Source organism: Solea solea, chromosome 16 (assembly GCF_958295425.1).
Source record: "Solea solea chromosome 16, fSolSol10.1, whole genome shotgun sequence".
Lineage (NCBI taxonomy): Eukaryota > Metazoa > Chordata > Actinopteri > Pleuronectiformes > Soleidae > Solea > Solea solea.
In genome coordinates, this window is record NC_081149.1 from 25,554,777 (window position 1) to 25,575,371 (window position 20,595).

The window sequence follows — 20,595 nt, forward strand, 5'->3', positions numbered from 1 at the left end:
GTCTTTGATTGTATAAATAACAAAAATAAAACAGTTTATCGGGCTCATGGTCACGTGACTCCTCCCAGATCAGCTGACGACGAAAGATTCAGGACAAAGTTCCGGTGGGATGATCCGTCACACAGGAAGTGATGTCACAACAAAACATCATGGATCATGTGATCAAACCCTGTACATGTTATAGAACATTAAATAACTAACGCATCAAATACATCAAACAAAATCACTCTCATGTCAATGTTTCTGCATTTTATTCTGAAAAACTGTGTCCATGTCTATATACGTCACTCTGCAGCGCAGCCTCAGGTTTCAATGTTTATTGATGGAACGCAAGCTCCACCCCCCTCCCCCGCATCATCAGAAGCAGCATCTGATTGCGACTTTTAGTTTCACTAAAAGGTTTCAACACGTCAACACAGGAAGTGCAATCCCCTACAAAATAAAAGCCTGCTTCACTGTCCACTTACAGGCAGTTCAATTTCAACCCCAACGATCGGGATTTAAACCAGCGACACAGTCGTCGACCCGCTCGGGAACTCCGACAGCGAGGGGGAGGAGCTAAGCCGAGCTGTTGCGACAAAAACGAGAAGAAAAAGAAAAAGAAAAGTCCAGAGTCTGACAGACAACTGTGTCGGGAATGTTCACATTATTTTATTGTTTTTAATTTTATTATAGCAATGGAAAAATATAACCTCATACAAACGTCTGCGATTCTCCGGAACTTTCCAACAAAAACGCTGAGTGACCTTTTCCCAAACCAGGTGCAGCACAAATTCCACCTTTTCTTTTGGCACTCACTCCTGCAGCGGATAGAATTTTATTTTGAAGGATTTTAGTGCTGCCGTTGTAGCGTGGGCGTCGGCGCCGTGGCGTCCGTCGGACCCCTGTCGCCGTTTTAGTGCTCGAAGAAAAAAAAGAAAAAAGAGAAAGAGGAGGGAAAACCCGAACTTTTCCAGAGTCTTTGTTTTCTCGTCATGTTTTTGTCTCCGGGCGCCGAGTGACAGATCAGTGACATCATCGTGATGTCATAGCAGTGACAGATTAATGACATCATCGTGATGTCATACCAGAGGCCGGCCTACGGCGGGAGAGGCAGATTATTTTGGGGGAGCAGGCTGAAAGGCAAGTTTGTTTCAAAAGGGGGAGGAGTCAGAGTCCAGTCCACAGGAAGGGGGAGGGGTTAGTCGTCACCTGCTGGATCTCAGGGTGGTGTGATGTCGTCTCTTGCTCGCTCGCACGCCTCTCACACACTCATGTCACTCGTCTTCTGCTTCGACAAACAGAAGACTTTAGTCCAGTGGGCGGGGTTTGTCCTCATTGTTCACTGATGTCGATCTCTCTCTCTCTCTCTCTCTCTCTCTCTCTCTCAGCCCGACCATCATCATCTGTAACAAACATGAGACCAGGACCCGTTTCAGAAAGTTAGTCAAGCCTGAGATGAGGTTTTTCACTTCAGCTCAACACTGAGTCAGTTACCCTGGCAACGAACTGTGTGAAGCAAACCTGCTCGCTGGCAGGTTTCCTGTCTCGTGCTGAGCCTGAAGCAGCTGTTTGACTCTCGTGTCCTCGTTCATACAGTCGATATCAAAACACATATCAGAGCGCATTCAAACATGGAAATCCAATCACACGTTACTGCACCCTCAACTCACACGCTTAACTCAGAGTTTGTTGAACCTGCTTTCTGAAACAGGCCCCAAGACCAGGATCTAAGTGTGTGTGTGTGTGTGTGTGTGTGTGTGTGTGTGTGTGTGTGTGTTGGGTCTCGCAAAATCAGGAAGCCGAGTGAACGCTCGCCGCTGTGACGCGCAGCAGCTTCCTGAGTGAAAAAGACCCATATTTATGTGCGACGTCATAAAATCCTCCTGACTGACTGTGGACAGGAAGAGGAACTGACGTCACATGACACTGTGTGTGTGTGTGTGTGTGTGTGTGTGTGTGTACGGACCAGGCCTGGCTCTTGAGTTTACGCAGCTCCTTCGTGGCCCAGGTCGCCAGCGTCTTGGTCTTTGTTGTTTTGGAGCGTCGACCCTCTGTCAGCATCTCATTGATGGGAGGATGAAGATCAACGAGCTGCATCACATCTTTACCAAACGCCGTACAAAGGTCACTGAGGTCACACACACACACACACACACACAGAGAGACAGTGATTGTGTGTGATAACACACACACACACATGGATGTTGTACTACAGCAGGTCAGCACCTCCTGACATGTGTTAGTCTCAGACGTTATGATGACATCACAACATCAGCGTGGTGCATGTTTGTCTTCATTGACCGAACCCCACACACCCACCCCACACACACCCACAGCGTCTCACCCGATGAGTCCGGCGGCGTTCGCCACCACACTGTCCGAGTGATCCTCATCCTCAGCGATGTGATGAATAAATGAGAGGATGAACTCCACCCTCGGCTGAACCAACATCACGTCAGCTGGAGGGAGGAAGAGAGGGGGGAGGAGCTTAAACACACTTTTCTAGTGCCACAGCTTGACACACACAATTCTACAAGCAATTATTAATTGATTACTAAATGAATATTGATCAAAAACTTTTATTAATGAAAATAAAAATTAAATATATATGTGTGTGTGTGTGTGTGTGTGTTGGGTCCTGCAAAATCAGGAAGCTGTGTGAACGCTCGCCGTTATGACGCGCAGCAGCTTCCTGAGTGAAAAGGACCCGTGTTCATGTGCGACGTCATAAAATCCTCCTGACTGACTGTGGACAGGAAGAGGAACTGACGTCACGTGACTGAGGGCGGAGTGGTCATGTGATCTTACGGTGGACGTTCTCCTGGTCTCCCTTCAGGCCCTGGATGATGCCGGTGTACGCCTCCAGACAACCCTCCCTCAGCTCGTTCAGGTAGTCCACCATGTCATAGTCTGTCTGCAGCACATGGGAGGTCACATGATCAACACCTGATGTTCAGACTGAACATCATGTGACGGGTGAAAGGTCACAGTGGCCCTCACATAGTAATGCTGCATTTGAGACAGTAGGAATTTTCCGACCTCCTACTAGGAAAAGTACTGGAGTCCTAACTTGTGAACTCGGCACAAATCCATGTACCCCGGCTTCACAGAGAATCAGTTTCTAACGCCACACAACAGTGACACGCATCTGGAAACATCAACTGGGAAATGATTTTGTCTGATTTTGTCTTTGAACGCAGCGTAAAGTAAAAAAACGATGCATGTGCAATACCTACAATCTTGGTATGAAGATGGAGCTTCTTCCTAATGTTGAGTAACAGATGAGCCTATAGGACCACATGTGTTTACCCGGAGCTTGTTAAAAACACTGTGCTGATATTATCAAGTAAGCTCAAAGCTTCTGTTGCACCTTCTCTAAACCTGGTGCTGACGTCACCTGTGTGTTGCTGTCTGCTGAGAGACGGCGCAGTGACGTATATCTGGATGATATGTACAGTATGTAGTGAAGGTCACCAATGTTCTAAATAATAGAACGTTAGTTTGTAAAGAGACTGAGCGCACGCTCCTCCTCCTCATTAAAAAAAATGCTACATGAGAAACACTGGTGACTGAGACTGAAGCAGCTTTGAGTTAAACAGTTTCACATGGCTGCCCCCTAGTGGAGAAGGGAAATACAACCGTTTCCTCAGTAAACCTGGTACAATGTGCTTGATCACTGAGTCATCTTCGTGTGTGTGTGTGTTTGTACCTTGTCCACCTGAGCCTGAGACGCCTGCTGCAGTGTGTCCAGGACTATTTTCAGATATTTCTTAAACTCTCCTCCGACGGCGAGAGCGATGTCTCCGAACGCAGAGAGAATCTGAGGTTTGACTGAGCGATGGACGTTCTCATTCTACACACACACACAAAGTTTAATTTCCACAAACATCTTCACAGAAACAAATGATGATGCAGATAAATGTTTGACATCATAGTCAGCATGGTGCATGATTTATCATCACAGACACACCAACACACAGCGACACACACGCACACTGACACAGCGACACACTCACCCCCAGGTTCTCCAGCAGCAGCTGCATGAGGTCATCACAGTAAGGCAGGATGTTGGACATCAAAGCTCGACACAGGTCACACACCAGACCCACTGCTGCCAGACACACCTGCACCCACCAACCAATCAATCAATATCAATGCACACTGATCACCTCTGTCTGAAACGGCTCACTTCCTGTCACATGGTACCTGATACTCTGCATAGTTCTTCAGGCCGATGGCGAGAAACGGTTTAAAGGCCTCCATGTATTTCTGAAAGTCACTGCCCAGAACTGAGACACAAACACACAGCGCCACCAGGTGGTGATTTATGACCATGCTGCTTAATAATTCTCATTGTGTTTGTGTGTTTGTGTGTGTGCGCGCATACCTTCCACCAGTGTGGACACAGCCATCAGAGCGTCCTCCTGAACGCCTCCTGACCCGGCCGTGCTCTGAAACATCCTCAGCAGAGATGCCATGACCACATCTGAGATTTGCAGCGCATCCTGGTGTTGGACCTTACGCAAGACATTCTGCACACAGGAAACACACACTTACTCTGAAGGTAAAACAGGAAACGCACTCTTACTCTGAAGGTAAAACAGGAAACGCACTCTTACTCTGAAGGTAAAACAGGAAACGCACTCTTATTCTGAAGCTAAAACAGGAAGCGCACTCTTACTCTGAAGCTAAAACAGGAAACGCACTCTTACTCTGAAGCTAAAACAGGAAGCGCACTCTTACTCTAAAGCTAAAACAGGAAACGCACTCTTACTCTGAAGGTAAAACAGGAAACGCACTCTTATTCTGAAGCTAAAACAGGAAGCACACTCTTACTCTGAAGCTAAAACAGGAAACGGTGAGTGTGTATAACCCACAAACACCTTGACAGAAACAGGAAGCGACCGTCTCAGATAAATGTGTGACATCACGGTCAGAGTGGTGCATGATTTATCATCACAGACAGAAAAGACTCATCAGTGACAGAGGAAGTTGTGATGATGCTTCTGTCTGTTACTGTTTAGAGTCTGAAGAACAGTTAATGGCCAATAAAACGAACTACAGACAGCACAGGTGTGTGTGTGTGTGTGTGTGGTCTCACCTGTAAAGTCGCACACAGCAGCGACTGCAGGTCGTTGAACTGGATTCTGTCTGACGTGCTCTGGATGTGAGACTGAAAAATAAAACAGAGTGAGTCGGTGAAGGTTCGGCGAAGGTCCGAGCGTGGTGTGAAGCCCCGCCCCTCCGCTGGTGCCACACCTCCATCTGCAGGACCTGCTGCAGCCGCTCCATGATGACCAGCGTGGTCTTCTGCACCGCTGGGTAACAGTCTTTAGCGCTGTTCTTCACGATCTCCATCAGAGCCTCATACGCTGCAGAGCGCAGGTTGTTCTGGTGACCGTCAGGCCTAAGCGAGAACCATTCAACCATCAGAAAACACACACAAGCTCCGCCCCCTATAGCTGCTGCCATACATGTTCTACATCTGCTTTTTACTCTAGTGACCTGGATCAAAGCTGCAGTGACTTTACTCGCTCATTGTTCTGCACAGACTCTCTGAGTCCATGTTTGTCCAGCGTGGGCTCAGTCACATGACAGATGCCCCGCCGCCCTCTCCATTCACCATTATCACAAAAGAACTTATTTTAAGTGCTTTTATCATGATATTATCCTCCAGTGTTCCTCTATGATGGAATTGTAACAGTGGAGGTGAGTGTTCGCACACATGCAGCCTGCAGGTTTGTGTGTCTGCTTTAAATTCCGACTTCTGATTTTGTCTTTGAACGCAGCATAATGTAAACAAACGATGTGCAATCCCTACAATCTTGGTATGAAGATGGAGCTTCTTCCTAATGTTGAGTCACAGATGAGCCTATAGGACCACATGCGTTTCCTTGTGATTGTGTTTGCTGTGACGTTTCTCTGTGTGTTTTCCCTGACATCTACCCGGAGCTTGTTAAAAACACTGTGCTGATATTATCAAGTAAGCTCAAAGCTTCTGTTGCACCTTCTCTAAACCTGGTGCTAACGTCACCTGTGTGTTGGTGTCTGCTGAGAGACGGCGCAGTGACGTATATCTGGATGATATGTACAGTATGTAGTGAAGGTTACTAACGTTCTAAATAATAGAACGTTAGTTTGTAAAGAGACTGAGCGCACGCAGTCAGTGAGGGGTCAAAGGTCACCTGTCTGTTGTCTCCAGCAGTTTCTGGACGATGGTTTCGAAGGAGGACGACAGACAGTAGGTGCACGGTTCTTCCTGGTCCTCTGCGGCCTCCGTGGCTTCGTACGCCGCCTCGGCCAAAGACGAGAACGCCTGAAACACACAGCAGGTCGCGATCATGAGCAGGAAATATGGTGTGGAGCGTGTGTTTGACTGACACACACACACACGCAGAGATTTCTCACCCAGCAGACATTGGTCGCCACTCTGGGCTCCGCCCCCAGCCCCTCGATCAGACTCTTGAGCAGCGGCTCCAGCTGGTACTCGTTGATGGCGGCTTCAGGCAGAAGCTCACATATACGACCCACCGTCCACGCCGTCGTGTCCCTCACCACCACGCTGGGGTCTTTCATCAGCTCCATCAGGGTCGGCATGGCCTGTTGAGGGAGGTGGAGCCAACTTTAGAGGGTAATGGTAATGAGTGACAGGCAGCAGAGGCTAGTGAGCACTGACCTGTACGGCCAGAGGTTTGAGCTGACTCAGCTCAGGTCCTTCCAGGATGGATCCAAATGCCATGATGGAGGCGTCACGATAGCGCCAGTCTGGGTGTGTGATGTTCTTCTGAATGAACGGCAGCACGTGGAGCAGCACGTCGTCCTCGCAGCACGTCGCCAACAGCATCAGACACACGCCCGCCGCCTTACACGGGTTCCAGTCGTCATCGTCGTCGTTCTCGTCCTGGAACAAAGTCAAGGAATGAAGACCACGAGGAGGAGGAGCAAGAGGAGGAGGAAAAGGACGAGGAGGTCTTACCTGTTTGGTGAGGGTCTGAGTGAGGATGGGAACCAGGTACTGAAGGGCCCCTTTGGCATAGAACTTACTGGTGTGCTCCGGGGGGCGGCCCTGCTCTGAGGCCTGTCAACACACAACAAAACAGGAATTGAGCTTTAAACAGCGCGGCGGACGTGAAGCTGCAGACGGCAGCGGGCACTGACCTCAGACGCCTCGATGGCGAGGTCCATCTCCTCGTCACACACGTTAGACCAGAACTCGATGCCCTGGAGGGCGACTTCGTCAATGTCGCTCTTCATTGCCTCGATGGTGATCTGAGATCAGGAAACGGTTTAGATGCTAACAAGGGGTGTGGCTAAAGGACATGGGCATTACATCACCATCTTATTTATGTACATGTTTGAGACAGAAGGTGGTCTCACCGCGAACAGAGCAGGACCCATGTACGCCTCCATGTACTGATAATACAGAGACATGATCTTCACCAGGTTCTGCAGCGCAGCCACGCGCACCTGACACACACACACACACACACACACACACACACACCATTACAGTTAGGAGTACGACTGTTGTGGAAAACCTCACTTGCGCCCTCTGCTGGATTTTAAAACAGGTTGTTCAGGAAACAGTGTGTGTGTGTGTAGTCACTCACTCTGGTGTCAGGACACTGTGTGGCCTCACACACCACCTGCATGATGAAGTGTCGCTCAGCCTGAAAACACAAGCACACAACAGTTACTAATACAGTCCTCACCACGGGAGGTCATTTATAAAAGCCCACGTCGTCATGGAAACGTCAAAAAAGAAATCTCACTCAACTAAGTGAATCAACTATTTTTTTGTTACAGTTTGAATGTTTTAATATTTCAAACCACTTTGTCATGTTTCAGCTTCTTCAATGTGAACATCATCATTTCCATGTTTGCTCAATATTTTCTGAACCAAATCACTTTAAATGAACAGATGATGAAAAGAATTGTTCGTTAGAGGCCTCGCTCACACTAGTGTCAGTAAATCCAGCCAGTAGGGGGCAGTGTTATTAAAATCAGCTGATAAATCAGGTTTTCCAGCATGTTCCAAGATAACAAAGTCAGAATTGATCTGGATTAAACAGAGACGCAGTCATTCAGGGAGCATGAGTCCAGACCTGAACCTGAAGTGAGAATCTGGAGAAGGTCCAGGTCCACAGCACGCGTCCTGTTTCTTTAACATTTGCTCCATCAACTCTATACTGACACCTAAAGGTCAGAGTTCACCCGACAGCTGCTGTTCCAATAGTCCAGTCGACTAGAGATGAATACATGAATGAGGTTCACCACAGAAAACCTTTGACTGAAGCTGATAGAAGATTGTTCTGTTCACCCTGTCATCATGTGAGCGTCTGTGATACGAAGAAAATTCAAAAACTATGGTCAGCTGAGATTAGCACAGCGCTTCTGTGAGGATGAAGCGGTAGAAGATGGATGGATGAATGCTCTCAGACACTCGTCATTACAGTAGAAGCTCAGCTGAACGAGCGTCCAATCGCAGACGAGATGTTAGCGATGTCAGCTTCTCAGAAACTCTAAATAAATGCACACTGATGCTCGCTCGCTCGTGCGTGTGTGTGTGTGTGTGTGTGTACCTCCTTGTCAAAGTTGGCCTTGGTGAACTCCAGTGAGTTGAGCAGAGCGTTGGTCGCTGCCAGTTTGACGTTGTTACTCGGCTCCTCCTTCCTCATGCCCTGGATGATGGCCGTCAGGATCTCGTTGGCTTTCTCCTGCAGCTGCTCTGGGTCCTGAACGCACCATGGAGACAGAACAGTCCAATTATTATGCACAAACTTTACTGTCACTGTGGGAAACACACCAGCTGCCATCCCATAATTAACACTAAGTACAATTCATGTTACGATGTATTTACAGCAGCTCTACTCCATGGGTTAATTAGTTGTTTTCATTACAAAGATGAGTTCAGTTGTTGTTGGTCCATGAGACCAGTGTTGTTTTTGTTGACGCCCCTCTTTTTTCACGACGTTAATGAGACGGTGACGACATGAACATGGATCTTTGATGATGAAAACATGACGAGACGTGTGCGAGTTTACTTTGACGAGATGAGAATGGACGTAAATGTTAGTGTGTGGTTTGTCAGACATTTCTGCTGATTGTGCGTTAATCTGTCAATTAAAACCCAAACAGTCTGTATTCAACACACGTCAGGTGGGTTCGCTGCGACCCCCTCACTCCCCGCCCTGGTGACGTGACGCGGTTGTGGCGCACTGAGAACAGTCCGCTCTGATCCACAGTCGCTCTGGGGACAGAGGGACCCCGTCCCCCAGGAAGTGGTGAGGTCTGGGCGGAGATTCGCTGTAAACCACCTTCGCCGAGTCTTTCCAAGCCGAGCTAGAGCCGGTTGCGGCGCACCACCGGAGGAAATGTACTTTTAACAACTGATGTTTGATGAAGTCGACATCAATTCATGAAAACAACTGTTGTTGAAATATGGAGATAAAAGGTTTCTGGACAACAACAATCTCCAATACTTACTGACCTAAATTAATTAGTTAAAGTGGACATATTATACCCTATTTCCCCCATTAAAATAGTTCCCTGGTGCCCTAATGAACATGTCTGTTACATGCTTTGGTCAAAATACCGTAAGGATGAAGCATCATAGCAGTTCAATAACCCTGCTAAACCCGCCCCTTTCAGAACGCTCGGTTTTCGTGCATGGTCCCTTTATATGCAAATGAGACAGGCAAACACACACCCACTTCTTCCAGGGGGTTTCTGATTTGTCCTCTTTACAGCGCTTTACAGCTCTATTCCTCTCCCCCTCCCTCCACTAGTTCTGACAATATCAACATGGCAGCGTGAGCAGAAAACAGCCAGAGTGCCGTCACAGGAAGAGACGTCCTACATAAGGATCGAGCCGAACAGTAAACCAGTTAAAAACACTTGGGGACAGCACCGCTGATTGCCAGCGGCGCGCGGCGCGCTGAATAAACTGCCGCTGTATGTGTCTGTATCAGACCGGTGACTGTGCTCTGGAGACCTCGCCGCTGGCGATCAGCGGTGGCGAGGTCTCCGGAGCACAGTCAGTGCTGTCCCTATGTCTTTTTAACGGATTTTCACAGAGTGCAGCACCGATGAACAGAGTTGACATAATACCGCTCTTCCTCCCTTGCCTGCACTCTCGCAGGGACAAGGTGGAGCTAAGGTGGAGCTCTCGAAGTAAACTTACTGGTGGGCGGTAACATTTGCGGTGAAATGCGCATGCTGCCGTCATAAGCGCAGGGAATTCAACATCGAGTGTTTTATCGCCTATACTTACACTAAGGGGAACCACAAAAACATGACTGAGTATTCTTTTTCCACACTTTGGCGACTGGTACGGCCTCCAGAGTCCCAAATATAAGTATTGAAATGGTTAAAAAGTTGATTTTGCATAATATGTCCCCTTTAAGACTTTTTTTTTCTTTTAACTAAAACTGACTAAAACTAACACCTATAGAAATGACTAAAACGTAAAACTAATCAGCATTTTAGTCCAAAAGATAGAAATAGTACCTGGTACCAAGTTACTATGCTAGTGGAAACGCTACTTAAACCATGGCGAGGCGCGTAGAGCCGGTGGAAACGCGCCATAACTAAACCAGACTCCTACTAGTTGTCAGAGATTACGTGTGATCTACAGTTCAGCACTGTTCCGCTCTCACATACTCAGCCCGTTTATAATCTTGCTGGAGCAGGAAGTAACAACAGTACCTGGTACCAGGTTACTATGCTGGTGGAAACACTACTTAAACCATGACGAGGCGAGAACACGGCATTAGTCTGAGGAAGAAGCAGGTTTAGGTTTCCATGGAGACGACTGGTCCTGATAAGGTCAGTGTTTGACGGAAACACGTCTGCGTATGTGTCTCTCTGTGTGCCTGTGTGTGTGTGTGTGTGTGTGTGTCAGACTGACTATATCCTGGCAGATGTATCCTATAGCCTCCAGTGTGGACTCCTTCATGTGTTCGGTGCTCGATGGATTGGTAACGTTGGCGACCAGCTGTCTGATGAGATCGGGCCACTGGTTGACGGGAATCTCGGCGCAGGCGATCCCAGCGACGCACTGCGACGCCGAGCTGGGTCGATACGTCTCCGTGCCCAGAGTCTGTAAAACCTGAGACACAAACAAACACACCAATGAGACCACAGCGGTCACATGACTCTCAGACCAGCCGACACGTGTGCACAGACTTACATAGTTCTTGATCTCGCAGCGAGCGTTGGCGTCGATGGCCAGCCATCTCTGCTGGTACCGTGTCTTCACGTCAGGGTCTTTAGAGGTCAGAGAGTTCTTCACCTGCAGACCAGCAGCCACTCGAGCCACCTGTGTGTTCCCAGGGTTTGCCAAAACCTTCGACAACTCCACCAGGAATGTGGTCTGTGAAGGGGCGGAGTTTGTCAACACATGACATACACAATCACAAAAACTGCTGTGAGATTAGAAAACACAAAGTATCCAACTTTCATTGAAGCTTCACTTTCCTGCAGGTTTCAGCGCAACACAGTGATCACACACATGAACAAGTGATCTATGAATGGATGATGCATTTACAGCTGTCCTATCAGCCAACCACAAAATAGCATTTCTTGTTGCCGGGTAAAGTCTGAAAACAGGTTTCAGCTTCCATGAGCAGGAAGGCTGTGAATGTGTGTGTGAAACAGTCCACACACAGTTTACGGGGACAATGTCTCTTTGGTCCATTTGTCGTCTTTTCTTCACACTGAGGACCAAATGAATGAGGTCAAGCTGTGCAGAAGTGACCTGACTGAAGAGGGATAATGCACGCATGTTGTGAGCAGAGAAATCCTGCACTTCCTACTTTGTTTAACAATACATCGCTTACACAGATACCTATCTTAATATAGCTTTTATTCGAGTCTTAAATCTACAGAGAGCGATTTGTGTGTGACGCTGTAAACAGGAAGTCGATTCTCCTCTGTTTTGTCTTCACAGCTGATCGACAAATTCATGGCTAATAAGATCCAAACAGGAAGTGAGTTTGTTTATGAACGTCATTCACAAACTTGGCAAACGATCGACAGCCAATAATCTGACCTCTGACCTGCTGTTTAAAAAAACCTCACCAGGTTCTCCAACGCTGCCTGTTCCAGAAACTTCTGAGCTGCTTCCAGTTCATTACGATCTGTGGAGACAGACAAAGTGAGACAGAGACGGGGACAGAGACACCGATTTAGAGGAATGCTAGCTGCTAAGCTAACGTATGGCGGTTAACGCCATCAACCTCGGCAGTGACGTCATCACCTCACACGCCGAGCCTCCAACGTGCGCGTTAGCCGCCGTGAGAGGCTGTCGGCTAGCATGCTAACGGTAGCCGGTACGAAAACGGACATGTTAAAATGTCAAAGAAAAAGACACAAATAAAGTTTTACAACAATGACAAATCAGATTGAGGCTGAGGAGGAAGAGGAGTCATCTCTGCTCAGCGTGTTTATAACGTGAACCGGGTGAAGCTAACGAGCTAACGGCTAACGAGCTAGCTCTCGCAGGCATGGGCAGGGTCGCAGCTGCTATCCGGCTACACCAGCCGCCAAAACCCGTCTACACTGAGCGAAAACCCGACTATAGTGACGTGACATCGCGCTCATCAGTATCTGCGACGGAGCCACGTCTCAATCACGCCGAAAAAGTGTGCTTCGTAACGCGGGAAGAACGCTCCATCAGCAGCAGGCCGTCACATTAGCATGTTAGCATCGTCGGCTACAAGCCCAGCAACGAGGCTTTTCCACCGCCTCCGCGCCAACACCACACCCAGCCCCCGACACCCGGGCCCCGGCAGCCAGCCCCGAGCGTAACCGCGCCGCGGTTCGTCCTCTCACCTGGAGACACCGTTTTCTCGAGGATCGTGATGAGCTCCATTGCGTCCCCGGCGCGCGCTCTTCTCTCGGACAGTGAGTGTCGCTCACAGCGGGATTAGTTTCCTTCCACGGGACTCGCTCTGTGACAGCCGCAGGGCGGGTACGGACGGTGCGGACAGAGGCGGAGGTTCCCGGTGCTCGCTCGGACTTTTCACTCGAATGTCGCGGGAAATGTTAGTGGTCGAGGAGCAGAGAATCGTCTCGTGGCTTCTCCACCGCCCCTTCACATCCTGTGTTGTCGGGAGGGAAAGGGCCGCGCGCTTCTCTCTCGCGGAGGGATATCACGCACTGTGACGGTGCTGTGCTGCGTTCACGGCCCGGCAGACATTTGAGCTCTGAGATGCTCAGAGAAAAACACGTCGATTTGCATTTGTACCGTTTAAAACTATTAAAATATACACGTATAGATTAAAGTGTTCATATACAAACATACTGACTGAGTCGTACATACACACTGGACTTTTGATTAAACATTGAACAAGTGTGAGAAACCAGGTAATTGTTGTTATGATGTTATAAATATATAAATACGTGTATATTTTAATAGTTTTCTCTAGTGGGTCATGGGTGTAAAAAGAGTACATGTTAAGTACCATAACTGTAGTAAAAGACTACTTTAGTGGGCCATAGGTGTAAACAGAGTACACGTTAAGTCCTGTAACTGTAAAAGTACCGTAACTGTAGTAACAGATGACTTAGTGGGTCGTGGTTGTGAACATAGTGAAAACACAGACAGTAGAAACAAACATTGCTCCTTTATTAGATCATTTACAGTAGTTTCTCTCTCAGTTGTAGCTGCCTTGAGATTTTTTCTCTTTTCATTTTTTGTTCAGTCTTCCTTGTTCGTTTCCATGGAGACGAGGAAGAGTCACAACAAACAAAAAACAAAACAGGAAATGGTTCAAAAGTCTCTTCAGAACGACGACGATGATCCAGTGCAATCACTTTACTAAGATATGTCAGGGCATCTGATTGGATAAGAGCTTTCAGGAGTCAGACACTGCCGGCCAATCACATTTCCTCTCACGTGTGATGTTTGGAACATTGTTAACAGGACACAGTAAAAAAAAAACAAAAAGAAAGAAAAAAACAATGTAACGTTTCCACAGTGACACGAGCAGAGGTCATTTTATGGCACAACATGGATGCGGAGTGAAAACATGGCAACAGCATGACATCACCGCGGCGTCGATGTGATGTCATCGCATCGACCACAGGTCTGCAGACTCCGCCCACCCACACTGAGTGACAGCTGTGGTGGTCAGTTTCACTTCAGACACTGACCAATCGTTTCAACACTATGAATAAACACTTAGTTTGGTTTCATGTTGGCCCCACCCCCAACATCACAAATACATGGGTGTGGTTTATCACACACACTTCCTGGTTTTAAGTTTCACATTAAGCACTTTGACCCCTGAAGCCCAGACCAGGAAACTGTGTGTGTGTGGATCATGTGATGCAGTCTGCATGTGTAGTGATAGTATTTTATTAATACTGATACAGATCAATTATCTTATTGATCCTCCTGTATTATGATCCACTGACATACGAGGACAGCTGTGAGACTGTGACCTCACCACCAGAGGGCACACTCCTCTGTTGTAAACAAAACTGTGACATCAGCAGTTTTAGCTTCAGTTGTGTCATTGATCGTGTTTCCGTGGTTACAACATTTGTACTTGAAACAAGCTTTTGTATGAACGTGAACGCAACCCAATAAAGTTAGCTTATTCAATAATAACACACACACACAGACACACACACACAAACACACACACACAGTTGAGGCACAAATGAAATAGAAGCTAAAAAAACATTAATCATGTGTTTGAAACTGTCTGTCTGTCTGTCTGTCTTTCTTTCTTGTGGGCGGAGTGAATGTTTAAAGGTCACAGACGGACTGCAGGTATTGAGATAAAGCATCAGCATTGCAGGGGGCGGGGCCTCACATATAAAACCACATCACATCACTATCCTGGTTTAAGCCCTGACTGACAGGCGTAACCATAGCAACAGTGGCGCTTAGCAGTGTGGGCGGGGCCTTCCCATGAGAACACACCTGACAACCACAGACAAGCCACGCCCTCTAGAGGCATGTTTAGCCTCGCTTGGCAAAAAAAATGAAAGCAGAGTGAAACTGTCTGTGGGGGCGGGGCTTCAGGTGTGATGATTGGTCACAGGTATGGAAGCCTGGAGGGCAAGAGTGTGTTCGGGTTCAAAGGTCAAAGGATCATTTACAGTCAACTACAGATATTTACACACAACTGACTCCTCCTCCTCACATACTGTAGTGTAACATGGTGGGAGGCGGGGCTTTCACACTGTCACATGACATGGAGGAGGAGTTTAGCTGTTCTTTAGCAGCGTTCTGTCTTCAGGAGGACAAGAGGACGAAACAGCGACGGTGGACGAGGAGAAGAAAATCAGCTGAGCACTTTCTGAGGACAAGAGCGAGCAGCAGCGCACGTCCACGGTCTGCAGACACGTGCAGCGACGCAGCAGCGCCACACACTGGTCTGTCACTTTAACACAACCTGAAACACAGACACACACACACACAGGGTCACTACACAGGCCACGCCCACATACAGTGTCTGTGTGTGAGACTGTGAGTGTGTGTGTGTGTGTGTGTGTATAGACGTCTCCTCACCTGCCAGGCTGATGTGGGTGAGGCTCTCTCTCAGGGGGGAGGTGGGTGAGGAGAGGGTGAGCAGGGTGTGGTCAGTGATGAGTCCACACTGACTCAGGTCTAATCGGCTCAGGTGAGGAACGAAGCGGACGAGCAGACGAGCCGACGCGTCCGTCAGATCCAGACCGGCCAAACGCAGCTCAGTCACGTTCTGGAACCGCCCCACTCTGGTTTCACCGTGAGCTGGAGGACCAATCAGAGCGCAGTATTTAACTGAAGGGAACGCCTTTTTCACTTATTATAACTTTAAACATTAAGGCTGTCAATAGATTATCATCAGTGAATGAATGACCTGTCCTGGTGTCAGGGGGCGGAGCCAGCAGCTCTCTCAGGTGAGAGTCTTTGAGGTCCTCCACTCTGCTGACGTCCAGCAGTCTGAGACACGGACAGACAGACTGACAGAGGGCAGAGACCACTGTCCACGGACAACCAGAGACATTCAGCTCCAGGAGACCTACACACACGAGACAGGAGACAACCATCCATGGTGTCTGTCAGTAAAGACAGAAGCAAACCTTCTTGTCTTCACTCAAACATCTGCTGATCTGTGTGTGTGTGTGTGTGTGTGTGTGTGTTACCCTGCAGACGGCTGATGAGCCACATCAGCTGTTTCTTGGAGATGTTGGTAAAGCCCAGGTTGAGTGACACTGGCTGTCGGCGGATGATACCACTGAGCATGGGAGGGGTGATGGAGCGCTGACGACTCAGGTCAATCTGTGTCCACAGCCTCTTATCACAACACCTGAGGAACACATGAACACATGAGTGAACACCTGAGGAACACATGAGTGAACACATGAGTGAACACATGAGTGAACACATGAACACCTGAGGAACACATGAGTGAACACATGAGTGAACACATGAGTGAACACATGAGTGAACACCTGAGGAACACATGAGTGAACACCTGAGGAACACATTAGTGAACACATGAGTGAACACATGTGTCCACAGCCTCTTATCACAACACCTGAGGAACACACAAACATGAGTGAACACATGAGGAACACATGAGTGAACACATGAACGAACACACAAGTGAACACATGAACACATGTGTTCACAGCCTCTTATCACAACACCTGAGGAACACATGAACACGAGTGAACACCTGAGGAACAAATGAACACATGAGTGAACACCTGAGGAATACATGAGTGAACACATGAGTGAACACATGAGTGAACACATGAGTGAACACATGAGTCCACAGCCTCTTATCACAACACCTGAGGAACACACAAGTGAACACCTGAGGAACACACGAGTGAACACATGTGTCCACAGCCTCTTATCACAACACCTGAGGAACACATGAACACATGAGTAAACACATGAAAACATGAGTGAACACATGAGTGAAAACATGAGTGAACACATGTGTGTGTGTGTCTCAGGTGGGCGGGGACCCACCAGCGGCTCCAGGTGCGACACACCCTCATGCAGACGCAGAGCTCTCGTTGGCTCAGGTTGGTGAAAACTCGCAGCCACACGTCTCGGGTCATGATGTGGGCGGAGCCTGAGTCGAGCGGCAGACAGCTGGGCTCTGGACAGGTGGGGGGGGGGCGCACCAGGTGTCTCTCCATCTGAACCGGCCGCGGCGGCGAGGGCACGGCCGGCGGGCTGCGCTTCATCATCTGAGAGCGTGGAGTGAGACGGGACGGCTGGGAGCAGGGAGACGCTGCCATCGCTGACATCATCAAGCCGCCTCCCCCTCCTCCGCCGTTAGAGGTGCGGACGCTTGAGGAGGAAACGTTGTTTCTGGACGCCGCCTGGATCTTGTTGTTGCTACGGATCTTGTTGCCACGACTCCCACTGGCTTTAGCTCCACCCCCTCCTCCCCCACTGTGTCTGTGATTGGTCAGAGGACCACTAGCATTCTCCTTCTCCCCGCCCTCCCTCCCACCTCCCGCCCCTCCTCGCGTCCGTCCGTTGCGCGCCTCCTGCCCGTTGCTCCGCTGCTTCCCCGTGAAACTGTCATGCTGCAATGACGGAGGCATCTGATTGGAGGAGAGGGGTGAGGGAGGTGGGAGGGAGGAGGAGTTTTTCCTGGTCCTGTCCAAGGTGGGCATGTCCTCCTCATCTCCATCCTGTAGGCCTACTTTCCGTGCCCGTGGATTTAATCCCGCCTCTCCTCCACCTCTTCGCCTGGCCTTGTCGGCCCCTCCACCTACCGTCTCCTCCTCCCGCTCCTCCTCCTCCCCCGCCTTCCCTTCCTCCCCCTCCGACTCCTCGCTGGCGCTGAAGCCAAGCTCGGCCAGACGCCGCTCTCTCTCCCGCTCTCTCTCCCTCTCCCGATCGCTACGACTCCTCTCTCTCTCTGCCCGGCTCCCACTGCTGTTGCCATAGACGACAGGGGGAGGCGGAGCAGGGGAGGAGGAAGAGGGGGAGGAGCCATCCCCCTGCTCCGCCCTCAGGGAGTCATCAGAGTCGGACTCAGACTCGGACTCGGAGCTGGAGGAGGAAGAGGAGGAGGAGGAAGGCCGGCGCTCCAGCAGACACATCCTCTTAAAACGCTCCAGTTTCTCACGGTGATGCGAGCGCTGGTCGGCGCTTGGCATCCCCAACGCTCCTCCCACCCCTGCTCCTCCCACCCCGCCTCCCCCACTGCCTCCGGGCTGAGAGGAGGACGAAGAGGAGGAGCCCTGCAGTCCTCCAGCTCCGCCTACAGAGGACAAAGTCGGACCGTTTGACTCCAACGCCTCTTGCTTAGGTTTCTGAGGGAGGAGGGAAGGAAATAGGGAAGGAGAGAGGAGGGAGGGAGGAGTCAGTGACAGATGATGTTGATTTTAGAAAAGTGTAAAAGTGACTTTTTACCTTTTTCAGACGTTTCTCGTGAACACCTTTCATCTGGAGGGAAACAGACAGTCAACTTCCTGTTTCACCATCAAAATAAAAGCCTGACATTGACAACTTTTACTGTGAAGGTCCACAGTATTAAAGATGGGGTACGTCCGTTTCTGATAAAACACATTAGTTTAAATCAAGTTTAAAGTTTTCACTTTAATTTAACTAATGACGTCATTCAGACCACACAGACACCTAGACCACACAGACACTTTGGCCCATTAGACACCTAGACCACACAGACACCTAGACCATGCAGACCACACAGACACCTAGACCATGCAGACACCTAGACCATGCAGACCACTCAGACACCTAGACAATGCAGACCACACAGACACCTAGACCATGCAGACACCTAGACCACACAGACACCTAGACCACTCAGACACCTAGACCATGCAGACCACTCAGACACCTAGACAATACAGACCACACAGACACCTAGACCATGCAGACACCTAGACCACTCAGACACCTAGACCATGCAGACCACTCAGACACCTAGACAATGCAGACCACACAGACACCTAGACCATGCAGACACCTAGACCACACAGACCACATAGACACCTAGACCACACGGACCATGCAGACACCTAGACCATGCAGACCACACAGACACCTAGACCATGCAGACCACACAGACACCTAGACAATACAGACCACACAGACACCTAGACCATGCAGACACCTAGACCATGCAGACCACTCAGACACCTAGACAATGCAGACCACACAGACACCTAGACCATGCAGACACCTAGACCACACAGACCACATAGACACCTAGACCACATGGACCATGCAGACCACACAGACACCTAGACCACTCAGACACCTAGACCACTCAGACACCTAGACCACACAGACACCGAGACCACACAGAGACCTAGACACCTAGACTACACAGACACCTAGACCACACAGACCACGTAGACACCTAGACTACACAGACACCTAGACCCCCCAGACCACACAGACACCTAGACCCCCCAGACCACTCAGGCACCCAGACCACACAGACACCTAGACCACTCAGGCACCCAGACCACACAGACCACCTAGACCACACAGACACCTAGACCACAGAGACCACGCAGACACCTAGACCACACAGACACCTAGACCACTCAGGCACCCAGACCACACAGACCACCTAGACCACACAGACACCTAGACCACAGAGACCACGCAGACACCTAGACCACACAGACCACCTAGACCACACAGACACTTAGACCACACAGACCACGCAGACACCTAGACCACACAGACCACCGTGCGAATAATTCATTGCGACGCTGACCTGTGACTTTGTCAACATTAAGTGAAGCAGTGTACTAAACTGGACTGAGGACCAGGATCAGGTGTGAACACCAATGCTACGCGAGTTCACCTTCTTCTTGGGCCCGCTGTCCTGAGGCACCTCCTTCTCCTTCTTCCTCTTGTGTCCTCCGTCCACCCCTCCCCCCCTCCTCCAGGGAGGGAGGGGCTTTCTTTTTAGGGGGCGGGTCATCTGTGAGCTTCCAGCGACCAACCTCGCCATTATCCAGTCTGCGTTTCCCCAAACCATCAGTCTGATCCTGAACAAGAGACAAGATTACAGTTAAACCTGTCTGTCTGTCTGTCTGTCTCTCTCTCTCTCTGTGTCTGTCTGTCTGTCTGTCTCTCTCACCTTACTGGTCTTCCCCTCCTTGTGGCACTTTTGGACACTCCAGCAGTTTGGAATCTCATCGTTGATGATTCCTTCACTTTTACTCATCTGAGGAGAAAAGAAACCAAATAAATCACCCGACACCTGTCTCACACACACACACACACACACACACACACACTTACACTCTCACTCACCTTCAGACAGCTCGGGTGGATGATCTCATTACAGATGGTACATTCCATCAGACAGAGGCTGAACTTCTCCTCCTCTGAGTCCACAGTGTCCTCTTTCCCCGCCTCTCCACACGCGAAACACACGGCTGTGTGAGGCAGCACGGGCTGGACAGACGGACAGACGGGTCAAACACAGACGTGTGTGTGTGCGGGTGTGTGTGTGTGTGTGTGTGTGTGTGTGTGCGTGCGTCTCACAGCGGTTGCACTGTCTCTGCAGACAGGACTGCTTCATGCGTCTGGTCCTCCAAACTTCTTCATGTCCTTACAGAAGTGACACTCTCCACACTCAGACCTGGTGCAGGCCT

General features: G+C 49.4%; 2 protein-coding genes and 2 non-coding genes across 4 annotated transcripts in view; all 4 read right to left on the reverse strand.

Moving 5' to 3' along the window:
• Positions 1–631: 631 nt before the first annotated feature.
• On the reverse strand, positions 632–13,140 carry kpnb1 (karyopherin (importin) beta 1). Its single transcript, XM_058654031.1, has 22 exons — positions 12,817–13,140; positions 12,064–12,122; positions 11,174–11,356; positions 10,892–11,092; positions 8,565–8,717; positions 7,593–7,652; positions 7,360–7,449; positions 7,141–7,251; positions 6,959–7,060; positions 6,659–6,883; positions 6,391–6,582; positions 6,168–6,298; positions 5,242–5,389; positions 5,084–5,155; positions 4,370–4,514; positions 4,189–4,271; positions 3,999–4,106; positions 3,692–3,835; positions 2,791–2,896; positions 2,327–2,441; positions 1,949–2,110; positions 632–1,385 (listed from the first exon to the last, which is right to left on the reverse strand). Coding segments are annotated over exons 1-22 (2,631 nt in total). The 5' UTR covers positions 12,857–13,140; the 3' UTR covers positions 632–1,384.
• On the reverse strand, positions 1,754–1,901 carry LOC131442893 (small nucleolar RNA SNORA79). The gene has a single exon (XR_009233435.1). It is a non-coding gene; the product is annotated as a small nucleolar RNA SNORA79 (small nucleolar RNA).
• Positions 2,609–2,756, reverse strand: LOC131442894 (small nucleolar RNA SNORA79). The gene has a single exon (XR_009233436.1). It is a non-coding gene; the product is annotated as a small nucleolar RNA SNORA79 (small nucleolar RNA).
• A 451-nt stretch (positions 13,141–13,591) lies between the features above and the next one.
• zgc:158376 (uncharacterized protein LOC100101643 homolog) overlaps positions 13,592–20,595 on the reverse strand; it is an 8,209-nt gene continuing 1,205 nt past the window's right edge. Inside the window, 10 exon segments of the mRNA XM_058653264.1 lie at positions 13,592–15,392; positions 15,509–15,730; positions 15,840–16,001; positions 16,126–16,289; positions 16,964–18,267; positions 18,368–18,400; positions 19,797–19,871; positions 19,873–19,983; positions 20,076–20,162; positions 20,252–20,395. Of these exon segments, the coding sequence (XP_058509247.1) occupies positions 15,205–15,392; positions 15,509–15,730; positions 15,840–16,001; positions 16,126–16,289; positions 16,964–18,267; positions 18,368–18,400; positions 19,797–19,871; positions 19,873–19,983; positions 20,076–20,162; positions 20,252–20,395 (2,490 nt within the window). The 3' untranslated portion in view covers positions 13,592–15,204.